The following is a 13,786-nucleotide window of genomic DNA, read 5'->3' as shown; positions in this document are numbered from 1 at the left end:
CAATACAGAATGATATAATCAAAATAAAAGCATGGTATTAATCTCACATTTTTTATGAACAGAAGTATGTATTGTGAATTACACAGAAGTTTTAGTGTTGCAATCTTAACCAATGCTATATTGCGTATTTACTATGTCCAATTGACTCAGACCATTGAATGAAAACAGATTAGGAAGGCACATTTTCTTGCTTTTGTATAAACGCATAATGCTGCAATGTTTGGAATGCAAACTCCACAGGGGAACATTTAAAAAATATTGGTTTGTAAATTAAAGTCACTGAAAAGTAAATGTCAGCCATGAAAATATTTCCTTTAATATTATGTTTTGTAAGTTGTTTAATCAGTCCCTCCTCCAGCTGAGGTCTGAATTAGCATTAACTTTGTGGTTCAATAAATTATTAATACAAGATGTGAGAATCTAAGGGGGAAAATGGTGCTTTAGAGCACACACAATAGATGAAGAGCTGCAGAAATGGCCAGAAATTTTGCTGTGAAGAGGTAATGCAGCAAAAGGGAACAGCTGGAGACTATTAAAAGCACTCATTAGAGGGAAGAAGCAGCAAACTGTTCTAATTGGGTCAGCTGACAGGTGGCTGTGCTTCAGCAGTGCTCTCCCGGCAGCCCCGTCCCAGCCGCAGGGATTGGTGCTACTGTGTGATCCCCAAACCAGACCTGCAGCTGCAAAGCTGGTCTGGTGACCAACTCAAACCACCTCAGCAGCACCAGTGTATAACACAGACAGTAAAACAACTACTCTGTGTATGGGGCTATGTCAGGGAAAACACTGAGAATGCACACAATGTTTAGGCTCTTAACTACAGCTCAGAACCCAGTAAGTGAAAAATGTTCTTTTTAATTTATATATTTAACTCCCCAATATCTGGTATGCACTACACAGACAAAGGCAAATAATTTTAACCTCTGCATGCCTCAGATTTCCAGTCTAAACAATGTTAACCAAGTTATCAGAGCCATCCCAAAATTTCCCAGGTTCAATCAATAGACACTTGTAGCCCCTCTTGTGGGGTGCTCAACATAAGTCAGAAGTCAGAGTCATGAACCCTCTGCTCCCTCTGCACCAAATCTATGGGCAGGCAACTCTCTCCCAGCCTTTTTTTTAAATAGAGAAACACACTCCTGAGAGTGACAGTCAGAAGATGAAGGCATGGGCTCCATACCATGGTCTCTCCCAAAGGCCCTGTCTCTGGCAATAGAAAAGCTTGAAGAAACTTATCTGAAGTCATGAAGGAGAAAGCTCAATTATGACAATGACTGATGACAATTCATAACATAATTACCCATGTTATTATGCAGATAAACACAGGAGATAAGACAGCCAGCTGCTGTCAGAAAACCAGTGTAAATGGTAAAAGAGTATTTTTTGTTGTAGATAGAAATTTGAAAACATAAATAATAAAAGTAGTTAAATATATTTAGTGAATATTCCTATATTAATTAAAACCATGGAAATCATAAAAGGAAATTCTCAAGACTCAGGACTGAAAAAAAAAAAATGTTCTATGGAGTTTACCCATTCACCTTTTTACTTGGTTTGAAATTTATGAAATAACCTAAACAACATTAGTTTTCTTATTAAGTCATAAAAGCTAACATTGCAAAAGGAATAGTTTTTCCCTATTATAAGAAATTTGATGTGAAAGTTCCTTGACACCACTTGAATTTTACTTCCCTCCTTTGCAGTAATCCTAATACACTTTTAACAATTATTTTAACATTTCATTTAAAAGACAAAAGGACAGATGCTCCTTTATGGGATCACTTGCATGAGTAATCTTTAACATAAATGAGGCTGAATATTGTTAGAATATTTTTATTTTTGCTGAGAAAAGCATATTTATTTTCAGAGATGAAGTTGAAAAACTTTGTAGAGTCACCCAGAGATGCTAACTGTAATGAAAACTTGAAACATCCTATAGGAAGGTGACAAGTTCTTATCTTACTGAATGATTTTTTAAATACAAAGATTCTCACTTCTGATACATTAGCTCAGAAACCTTTTACTGGAGTGAACTACAAGCCATGGTATTCATGAGCCTAACAGAGATCATAATCCCATGTAACCAGATTTCCTGCAATTTGGGCAACAACAGATAGCCCATGCTGCTTCACATATTCATTCAGCCTTAGTAGTCTTAGATTGAAGTTTTACCAAGTACTAAGAAAAGATGAAAACTCTGTACATTCCCTTTTTTATATTTGCTGTCTCAAACTGAAGCGGTAATAGATACTAGATAATTACAAACTAACATTCTGGAAGGAATGATTTTAATATAAAGCTTTAAGATATTTATAGTAGTCCCTCTTCATCAGAGGTGATTCCTACCTTCTGCGCTTCCAAGCCCTGAACTAAATTGCATCTCATGCATATTTTCTTTGCTTGGTACCTGCAGCATTCACAGCTGCACTGATAGGGGTTTGCTTGCTTTGTTGAAGCATATTTACTCTAAGAATGCTAGTTCAACCTGAAACACATTTACTACAATGACTTTAAATTAACTTTTGTGAATTTATCTCATCCTAAAGGACCATAAGGTAGGGTTGACAGTCACATCAGCATGCTTGAGACTTGACTCAAGGTCCTCACCATTAATTACCTCTCTGCCATACTCCACACTACCACACTGCCACTATTTATTTTGGGGAAGCTTGAAAGTGATTTCTTCAAGTGACTAACAATAACTCACTCCAGCAGTGAAAGTGCCAGGTCAGGGCAAGGATCTCGTGGACCTGGGTAAAAAGTCCCACATTGCAGCAGCTGCCTCTGCTGTATCTGATTCATGAATAAAAGGCTTGTTTTTCTATCTTGACTTTCAATTAAATTTTGGTAAACACAGATATTTACCAAAATGTTTACAACAATTTATCTGACTCCCAAATGAATGGTTGTGTTTCCTGGAACAAAGTCAAAGCCTGAAGCTCTATTCAGAGAAAATTTCAAATGATCAGTGAATGGTAGAAATTTCTGTCTCAGTTTCTGGCCTTTGCAATGTCAGAAGTTCAGGTTTTCAATGTTAAAAACCCAGTATGCAAGGTACTACAAGACTTCAAGATAGTTTGGGGTTTTTTTCAGCTCCCTTCTTTTCTTAAGGATCAGAATTGAGGGGAGGGAATGCATCCATCGAGGGCACCACAATCTGGAGCTCATCACAACAAACACATCACACAAAATCTGATCTTAAAATGCTTTTCCTCCCTTAAGAGCAGCTGAGCTCCCACACCTTCACACTGCAGTTTTAAGGAATATGGATGCTACCCTCCGCTTTTCAAGGGACATGGACAGTGCCTGCAGCTGTTGATGAAGATGCCAGGATGGCCTGGAAAGGTTCCCAGTTTCCCACATCACCTTCCAAGAGACAGGAAGCCAAGAACATCATGGTTGATAAAAGTACAATTAGCCTCTAAGACCCAGTTTACACATACATGTCTTTTGCCTGCAAAGCCAAGTGTTCTGGTAAAACAGAAAAGTGATATTTACAGTTTCTCTAGTCCATTTTGTAAGTCTGTAACTGCTATCAACACAAGGCTTCTCAAGTACTCCAGCAATGAGCTCAGGGTCAATCAGCAGTTACGTGTTTTCCTAGCTGTGGATCTGAGGCATGACAGAAGAAGAAAAGTAAAAGCTCATATCCTCCCCCTACTTACATGTATCTGCCCATGGTCAGGCACACCTCATCCCAAACAGCTTAGGTTTAATATTGTGATCAATGTTGAAACTATTTATTATGCTAAATCTAAGTTTCCTTAAATAGTCCCCCACAAAAAAGAGTAATGTTTCATGGTGAGTTTTGCATTTAAAAGACTATTAGGGAATAATTGCAAAAGCTATGGACCTGCAATGAGGCCACCCATCAGTCCTGTGCTAAAATGGCATACTGGCTCATGCTCAGACGTAAAACCAGCTTCTTACCTTCTTCACAGCTAGATCTGACAATTGATTTTGCAGATTTCTGAAGCTATGATTCCAAAATCTCCAATACATGAATTTTAAGAAATATACCAGCTAATTTTCTTGCACCACTGAGGAGAAGATTAAAATGCAGACATGCAATATATGATGTGGTTGGATAGCTCAAGCATTAAAAATGCCCAACATTCAGAATGAGTGGCTTTTGTAAAAATTAATTTCAATGACAAGTGGCCTATATGTTACTGTCACTCTCCTTGAGCAGTGCAAGTGACTGCCAAAGTCTGCCAAGGAGGGCTGAAAAAGAGGTTCCAAAAATGTTTCCAGGATTCTAACACTGACTTACCAACAGAGAAAATCAAAATGAAAATGTAAAAACAGTTTTTATGAAGGATGCTAATGGTGCCTCAGATCAACAAACTGCCATTTGAACAAAATGACTGCTGGCTTCAGGCACTTTTTATTTCTTTATCATTACAGCTTTTGTAATGATTTGTGTATGCATAGATATCTGCATATGCACATCAACAATTAACTTCTTAAAGAACATGCCAATGCCCATGAAAATGCAAGGTAATTTCTATTAGTTTTTAAACCAAGACATGAATTTGATCTATTTATTTTAGTTCTGCTTGAAGTAAAAATTCACTGGCTATATATATATATATATATATATATATATATATACACATATATCAATCATGTCTTAAGCTGCTCAGTCACTACTGAAATAATACCAGGTTTCACAGACATAAGAGATACCAATCACTGCACTTCAAATGAGAAGGCACTCGAAGTAAAGTACAGATTCTACTACTCACTTTTAACATTTCCAAAAAAGAAAATGTAGTAGTGTTATAAAGTTTTGGTAAAAACCCCCACCCCTCATTAATTTCCTCAACCCTCTTGTCTCATTCAGAGATGATGAAGCAGAAGTCCATGTGCACACAACATGCAAAACCTTCCAGCTCTGCACACCAGGAGGTCAAGACTCAGTCAGCCAACATAGGGACCTCTTTGGGATCTCTAGGCAAATGGCAAATAAGAAGCCCTTCACAGTTTATATCTGTATAGGAGATGTCATTAAATTTAAGGCAATTAGAGAGTTACACTGATTATTAACCCCTTCAACTACTCATAATCTACAAGCTTGTCTGTTCACAGGGTCCTGCATGGCAAATAACAGATGACAAAAGAAATCAAAACAGATCTGTAACACGGAAAAAAACCCCAGCTCTCCTTGGATTCATCTAACTTCAGCTAGGGCTGAAAGGTGTTGTGTGGCAGCTGTTTAGAGCTGTGTTCTCTATGGCTCATCACACATCTTGCAATCCTGCCTCCTTCAAAACCTCACAAAAGCATCCCCTCTTTTTCCTCCAAAAGCCACAGACATACCTTGTTTTGACATTATGTCTGGCCTGCAACATCTCATAGCAGACCATCAAGCTTTCCTGCCACTGCTGTTTCACTGCAGGTTTCACTCTGCAGGTTCAAGTATGCCTGAAGGCTGAGTCAAATCAAACTGGATCTCCATCAGAGAGAGAGCAAGAAGTAATTCCACCATTTTGCCTTTTTTGAGAGGTGTCTGTGTACATGCAAAGAGATCAATATAAACCAAACTAGCCATCTCTCTAGCTTCTGTGTTTCTTATTTAGCATTCACTCAACACCTACTGCCATGGGAACATGGTATGCAACAAAAGCTGGCAGGTGTTGTGACAGTTAAGCAGTTGTACAAATTAAAAACTTATTATGAACAGTTTATTCATCATTATTGCCATCATCAACTCAAAAAAAAAGACAAAAGGCAATAAGACCAAAGCAAGAGCTGAGATTAGAGCCCTGGCATAAAGAACATTACAAACAACTTAGCAGCAAGAATATTAGAGACTTGAGCTCCCTGAATTGCTCTGTTTCTCAATTTTCCTCTGAGGCTGCAGAGTTGCAGACACAGTCTGAACCTAAAAATCTGTCTGAACATTCACAGTGATAAATATAGGCAGAATTATTATATTACTATGCAGTGCAAATGCAACTCAGTGAAAGGACCATAATTCAATAGTGGAAATCTGGAACTTGCTGTCAGCTTATTCAACCTCAAACTGAATTCTACACAGTAAAGCTGAGCAAACTAAGGACCGGGCAAGAAAACACAGAGGAAAAAACACAAGATCGAAGATGCCTCAGTCTCCCACTTTTCACACATCCAGTTTGAATAACAGCACTACATAACAGTGATGGGAAGTTGGTGATCAAAACCTTTTATTTAAACATACCAGGTATCTTTCCTCCTGCCTCATGTTGGGGGTACGGATCATGTGATTCTGTTCTCCTCTCCAGTCTCCAAAACGTCGAAAAAAATAATTGGATAGGAATCTGTTGACAGGATCTCTAATAATATTGATGTACACGGGCTGATCTCCTCCAAACCTGGTGGGAAGAAAAATGGGTGAATCTCATCACAAGGTTCCATACAGACACGTATCTATTGTTTCTCATCTGAATGCTTTCAAATTACTTCCTACAGAAATTCAGAACTTTTACAAGGTGAGGAGTGAAACTTAGAATCTTACAACCAATTGCTAGACCTTTGTAAATGCATGCATAAATCTCTTTAGGATGAACAGTAAATATGGAATCACATTAAGCAATATGCATACTACAAATATTTTAGTTGAAAACCATTTCTTACACTGTATCAATGGTTTTGCTTCTTGAGTTCTCTCCCTGCTGTTTTCAGATGAAGATCCTTCTGCAGATGAGTCAGAGAATGAGCATTTTTTCCTCTCAGCACACTTCTTATCTGGGCAGTCATGTCAGAACAGGCACCACCCAGCAGTAACTGTTGTAAGGCAGCCTTGGATCACCTTTGCCTGTACAGTAAGCGTAGTAATGTGCAAAGGATTTTCAGCTTACTTTGAAAGCTTTTTTCCAAAAGCTTCCTCTGGATGAACTGACAGATATGCATGGTATTTCCAATTTTTTATTTTTTGGAACATGTGCAGAATCTTGTCCCCTCACCCTCACCCTGCACCACTGGCTGGATTTGAGGCTATTTCATGGTTATGCAATATTTTATCCCTGCACTGCACTTCATGAACTTTTTTTTTTTTTTAAAGTCAGTATGAAAGTTCTTGCTTCAAAAAAGAAATTAAGTATCAATCTCAAGTACATGCAAGTCCAAGGAAAAAGAAAGCGTAACACCAGCTGTGACCAGGCTTGCACATAAGCAAAATGTAGCACAGATATGTGCAACTTAGAGATGAGAAGATAAAACAGAACAACTTCACCACCTTGAATTTACCCTCTTGTATGTCTCCTCCAGGTGCTAAGGGATAAACATCTTCAGTTCAATAGCTGAGATACCAAAAGTGGAAAGGAGGAAAAAGAAGCTTATGAGGGTTTGTGATTACACTGTATTTTCAGAATGTTAAAATACTGACTGCATATTTTAGATCAACACACAGCATCAGGAGAGCAGGCCTAACTGGAAGAAAAAAGGGGAAGCTGCTTACACTGTTCCATGGCCAAAATTAAGAAGTGAACATTCATGGAATATAATTATAGACTACAAATTCTGTGAGACAAAGAATAAAACAAAACTTTCCTGGATTGAGAAGTTCATAGGATAAATCCAACTTAGAATTTTCGTCATCTAAGAAAAGGGATTATGCTTCTCCTTCAGTTTCCCCAATTTAGGAGAACAATTCTCACTTAAGCACTAGCCTATGTTTTATTTTTGGGAGCTTGAGGACGCAGCATTTAAATGCTATTCTGATGATTTTCTGAGTCACCATTTATACAATCTCTTCTAAAATGTAAAATACTAGATTAAAAAGAGAGAAAAACTGAATACACCCTTTAAATTAAAAAAAACTTCTCAGTTTCTCCTCATCTTTTGAGGTGATGAATAATTGAATTTGTATAATAATGTATCAGGGCTTCTCATAAATATTAAAGACATAGCAAAATTGTTTAAAATTATGAATTCTAGTAAAAGTCAAGAGAAAAATCTCATAGAGTTTAAAACTGATTTTTATTCTGCATGAGTCCCCAGAGTCCTAAAATACAGTCTGCAAAGGCTTGTCTCATGAGTAACTATGCCTATCAGTAATCTCATTGACCTCAGTGTTGCAGGATCACTGCCATAATTTGAAATTGCACAGACAGCATAAATTTTTAAAACAATCCAATTAAAAAGGCATATGCTCCTTGCTTCCTGATTAGTGCACAACCCAGTTTAGACAAGGATGTGCAAGTGAAATATCCCGAATTTAGTATCCTGATCCTGAATTCTTCTCTAAGCTTATCTTTGCTGCTTTTAATCTTTATACAGAAATAAAACCTACACTAAAAAAAAACCAAAAACATTCCTGTAAATACCACAGGACAATGTGGGCATAAAGCTTTGAGAATACTCACTCAAATAGAAAGCTTTCAGTGGATGCCTTGGCCTGATAGTTTTGAAAACCAAACTTTTCAAGTGAAATGGCTGGAAGTAATAGATTGCATCTAAATTATTGAACACATTATCTTCCTGCTGCATGATGCAGATAGCAATAATCAAAAGACAGAGGTGAGCGGAGGAGGACAAAGAAAAGTGGAAACAATAGAGACAGTAAGAAGTGATGACACAAGCAAGTTGTCTTAAGATAAAGACAAAAAGACCACAAGATTCATAGAAGCAAGACAGCAGGAATGTCCTGCCCCAGGTTTTGTAGAGGATGTTAAATCTACATAAATGCTCATCAGAAGAATGAAAACCGAAAATCAGACAGCTAATGCCTGTCCTGATGGAAATTTTCAATACATATTGTCTTTTCTAAAGTAAAAGGAGGGGTGAGATTACATAACCAACAATATTCCCGGAACCAGTCCTTTTGCTGGTGAGATCGTGTTTCTGAACATGAGAACAGTAAATTCAGGACCAAAAGCCCTGAGAAAAGAGGGCTCATTCATCCCAAGAAGACAGCTGAGACAGAAGGTCACTCTTTCACAAACGCTACAGAGGAACTTCCATTTCTGAAATGGAGACTGTGCATGCTTCCCACCTCCCCAAACACAGGACAGCTCAAATTTCTGATTTTCTGCACAATGTAACCAGCTGCTATACACCCAGCTGTGGGTTGCTCCACCAGGCAACAAGCAAGGAATTATTAGAAAAATCAAGTCTGTTCTGGCCTTATTCAAATGTGCATTTTTTAAAACATAATTTACAATACTTCAAATTCCAACCATTTGTTTCTATGGACTGTACTCAGAGGCTTTTATGGAAGCTAAGCAGCACTCAAATACATAAAAAATCCTAACGGTTAAAAAAAAATCAATTACCTTAAGCTATTTAAAGAAAAGGGCAAATCAATGCTCCATTTGTTCAAGTATGTTCAGCGTATTTTTAGATATCTATCAATCACAACATATTAAATGCTCTCCAGAGTGAAACTTTTCAGATTAACAACACCCACATGAAAGTGCTCTTGCAAAAAAATAGATATGTGCTCTCATTATACATCACATCACCTTATTTGCTCTCAAACACCTATTGTGAAGGATTCTAAATAGGACGTGATGATATTTTCTAGGCCTAAGTAGCAGACTTACCTTCTCTGAGTGGGATCATGATTGGATCCCACATGATGAAGTTGCAATCAGTGCAATTGGGAAGAGTGGGTCAGGATACCACCACTCCACCAGAACACTGTAAATGGATATAACAACCCCCACAACACTCTTCCCGTACTTAATGTCTCATTTATTTTATATATACTAGTAAATCCCATTAATTTTAACTGATTTGTTGTTGAAGGTATGTTTTTGGTGTCCTTATCAAAAAGACTATTTGAAAGCTTCAATCAATTTTATTTAGGTTCATTAATAATATATTCCCTATGTCTTATATATAAAATATATATAATATACAATATATAGTATATTCCCTATGCAAGGTAGGTGAGCTTGCCCCTTCACATTTCTGATGAATTCCAATTTTATTATTTACATGACCAAATCTTAATTTAAAACCATTTACAAACCCCTTGAAAATTAGGGGAAAAAAAATCAACAAAAGTGACTTGCTTCACTTTAAAACGGAGACTCTCTTAGTTCCTATTACTTTTCATTTCACTTCAGGAGGCTGCTGCCTTTGCATTCAATACAAAGCTCTTCACACAAGCAGAAGATGCCTTCTTCATCCTTGCAGGCAAAGCACAACTCCTCAGAGAAAAGATGACTCCCATTCTATTCTCTGTAACAACTTTGTCTGCCTCTTACTCTTTTAACATACACAGTTTTCCCTTAAACAAAAAGGGCAGCTACTAGAAATTCAATAAAATGGAAACAAACAAGAGCCAGCAGCCACATAATATTATTAGGAGAAGGCATATTGTGTCCTTCTTATAAAGGAAGCACAGTTTCCTTTTACAGTGCCATATAACTGAGAATCACAAGCTGAGAGTAAAATTGCCCTGCCACCTTTACCCATCAATCATGTTAGAGCTCCCTCACCTGCCCGGCAGCACAGCTTAACGATGAGGTCATGTAAAACCACTAACACAGAACCTTCACCTTTTTAGGACTTAAATAAGATGCAGTTACTTCAACATTTACCTTCTGAAAAAAGTATTTTGAAATACAAGTTTTTGTACCATCTTGCATCAGGATGAACTTGTGACAAAGCAATCCCCTGCACACAAGGCAGCAGTCACTTCTGATCCTCCTCAAGGATGAGCAGCAAAGAGGAACGGGCTGAGGTACTGCCTGCCTGGGAGTACGTGGTACTGCCAGCCCCCATAATCAAGTATTTGTTTACCTTCCTGTTCTTATCTGCACTGCCTCTATTGCAGACTTCCCCCTCATGCTGTGGTCATGTTTTCAACTTTTTCTTTAAAATTGGGGGAGTTGATATAGGGCATTTATCTACTGATGCACTTATGCCAGCCATAAGGTTATTTCAGTCATAATGCTGAACTGGTACAAGGACTATGTAGAGCAGACTTCAGTGAAAAACTCTGGCTTCATGAGGCTTTTCTCCTTTCTTGCAGAGTACTAACTAGGCTGACTCTCCCCAGCTGAACTCAAAGTTATGCCAGTCTGCTTTTTTGTTATGCTCTCTAGTTTATCCCAGACAAAAAACAAGCAATGCAGAGAGGTGATGTAATTATCACCCCTGGAAGCATTGAAAAAACATGTAGATGCAGCCCTTAGGGACATGGTTTAGCTGTGGACTTTGGCAGTGTAGGCTAACAGTTGGACTTGATGACCTTAACAATCTTTTCCAACCTTGAACTGCCTGCCCTTCAATGGGAGGGCAGGGATACAAAATGCCCAGTGGTTCAAGGTCAGCAGTAGAACAGCACACACCCCTCATCGATCACCCTTTCTGGACCTGAGATTTCCATAGTAGAAATTTCAGTTTCTGAAGTGATGTGTCTGGGTCATGTCACTGTAAAATTACAATGGAGTCCTCTAGGAATTGTTTAGTAACCTGCCTCAGACCAGTGAATGGCTAAAAGATAACACTGTAAAGCCTTGTATTTCTCTATTTCACTATCCTGTAAATCTACCAGAATATTTTAGACTCTATTTTGTCAGTCATTCATGCATACTAAACAGTGAGGGTCATTTCTTTACCCTGTACTTTTCATTCTCCTGAGGATATCAAAGTAGTTTAATATTATATAAATTCACAATGAACAGCACCAACATGGAAAAGTATCCTGCATGGTCCCAAGTAAAGGAAATACTAATTATGTTTTCATTTATGTAATGCAAAGTTACAGCTGGAAACAAGTAAGAGAGTAAACACTAACTCTCCATAAAGGACTAACAGCAGCTAAACTCTTTATTAATTAAAATCACCTATTTCCAGACACCCTGTATTTAAGACTTTCTTCCAAAGGTCTGGCTCAGGATCTCTCTGGACCTCTGATTAATGTTTCATTGTAATTCAGAGATGCAAATGTTGTGCATTAGATAGAAGAACAGAAAAACTAATTACAAAGTATTACAACAAATTTCCTGCAAATAGTATAGTAGCTGATACAGCTCTTTGGAAAGCATTAAATCAACAAATATGATAAGTGGAAAAGATTTCTTTTCAAAACTGAATGAGACCACAGATTTGGCTGAGGAAGTTACATTCTCATAAAATCTTGGGGCTCAACTTCTCAGGAAGGTTATTATGCAAAGGATGCTGCAATGCACTCAGCAATGCATATGCAGTTCCTGTATGAATTCGTTTATCAAGGGGGAGTATGGGTGACTACAACTGTCCTGTGGAAATGGCTGTTGCAGAGAGCAACTCACTGTTCGGAGTGTCCACATGGAAACTGAAATACAGTAAACTGTATAACAAAAAAATAAATCATTGTAACTCTGCAGTATTTATTAAGTATGCAATCTATAGAGTATAGAAATCAACTTAAGTGAAACTTAGAGCATGGCTGCCTTGTCACAGGTGTGAAAATCTACCATCAGAGAGGGACTGTGGACATCACTCTGCTTTATGCTTTGAACCTGCACAGTTTGAAGTGATAATCTGTGACTCAGAAGCTATGCGTAAAATGATAATATTTTCAGAAAACAAAGCTGCAAAAAGAGAATAATGAAGGAAGTGGTTTGCTGGTAAAGAGCCACTTGAGCCGCCAGGCAAGAAAGACACAAGAAATTTTGCATATTACAAAAATACTACAATTTTGCACTGTAGTATGGCACTGTAATATGGCAAATGAAACCCAAAGCATCTAGAACTGAAGCAGAGCATATTCATAGGCAAGCAGTAGTTCTGGCAAGGACATGCATACTTCCATATATTATCAGCAGTGTGGGAGACCTTACAGGCCAGAATAATCCTAGTCTCCCTTTTTCTGAGAAGCAGGAGGAGAGAGGAGCAAAGACCTGATAGCACTCATGTGACCATTCACAGAATCAGTTTTCAGAAAAACATGAAGTTAAATGCAGCATCACAAAAACGATGAAAAAAATTACAAGCCTCCAACTTGCAAAGAGAATGAGAAGGAAAAAAATACAGAGAAAGCTGAGAGTTGACTGCATGTTAGTTGTGTAAGAAATTACACATGAAATTACAGTGGTGAAAAATTTGATGAGTCTTTACATAGTGGACAAATGCACTCTGAGATCCAAGGAAAAGGAGTCAATTGAACTTCTCAGAAAAATTAGGAGGAAAAATAACTCCTAATTTACTATCTGAGAGAACAATTCACTATTGAAAGAATTTATCAAGAGCAACAGATTCTCTCTTACTGGTGAATTAGAATCAAGACTTCAATTTCCTCCCTGAAAGATGGAAGTTTTAGGTTTAAACTTATTTATCAAGGGTAAAAAAGCTTCAAAATTACTCAGAACTGTCACTGTCCATCTTTTTGCCTGAAGGCAGGATCAGATATGCAAGTGCCACTACCAGCTTCAAAATCCTGAAGTACAATCTCTTTTGCTGCTTTGCTGTCCTTGTTGTTTTAACTTTTTCCTAAATGTCTGATCAAGAACTTGATACTATTCAAGTCTGCTTGTGTTATCATTACTCATTAAGAACTGCATAGTTTCTTTATCTCTGCAGAACCTTTTAAATAAAAATTCAGAAGTCTTATGCCAGTCCCCTCTTTCCCTGTCTTCTCTATTTGTTTTTCTTTTCCTGTGATTGTAGGTAAATTTTCTGATCATATTCTTATTCTCTTTTGGACCCCTTGGACTAATCATCGTCCTTCTTAAATCAAATTACTCCCAAACTGGTAATCTGCAGTGTGAATGTGAGCATGGAAGCTGAACAACAGTAAGAACAAGATAATTGAGAGGTTATGCCTGACCCCACCTTCAGTAACTAGATTTCAAGCAACAATCTCTAT

General features: G+C 37.7%; 1 protein-coding gene across 2 annotated transcripts in view; it reads right to left on the bottom strand.

The window, feature by feature from the left end:
- Positions 1–13,786, bottom strand: part of UST (uronyl 2-sulfotransferase) — a 156,260-nt gene that overhangs the window by 53,305 nt on the left and 89,169 nt on the right. For both annotated transcript variants that reach the window (XM_058836123.1, XM_058836124.1), the window contains exon 5: positions 6,203–6,356. In XM_058836123.1, coding sequence (XP_058692106.1) covers positions 6,203–6,356 — 154 coding nt within the window. The remainder of the gene's footprint in view (positions 1–6,202; positions 6,357–13,786) is intronic.

Source organism: Poecile atricapillus, chromosome 3 (assembly GCF_030490865.1).
Source record: "Poecile atricapillus isolate bPoeAtr1 chromosome 3, bPoeAtr1.hap1, whole genome shotgun sequence".
Taxonomy (NCBI): Eukaryota; Metazoa; Chordata; class Aves; order Passeriformes; family Paridae; genus Poecile; species Poecile atricapillus.
Note: the sequence above shows the minus strand (reverse complement) of the source record. Positions and strands in the feature narration are given on the sequence as shown.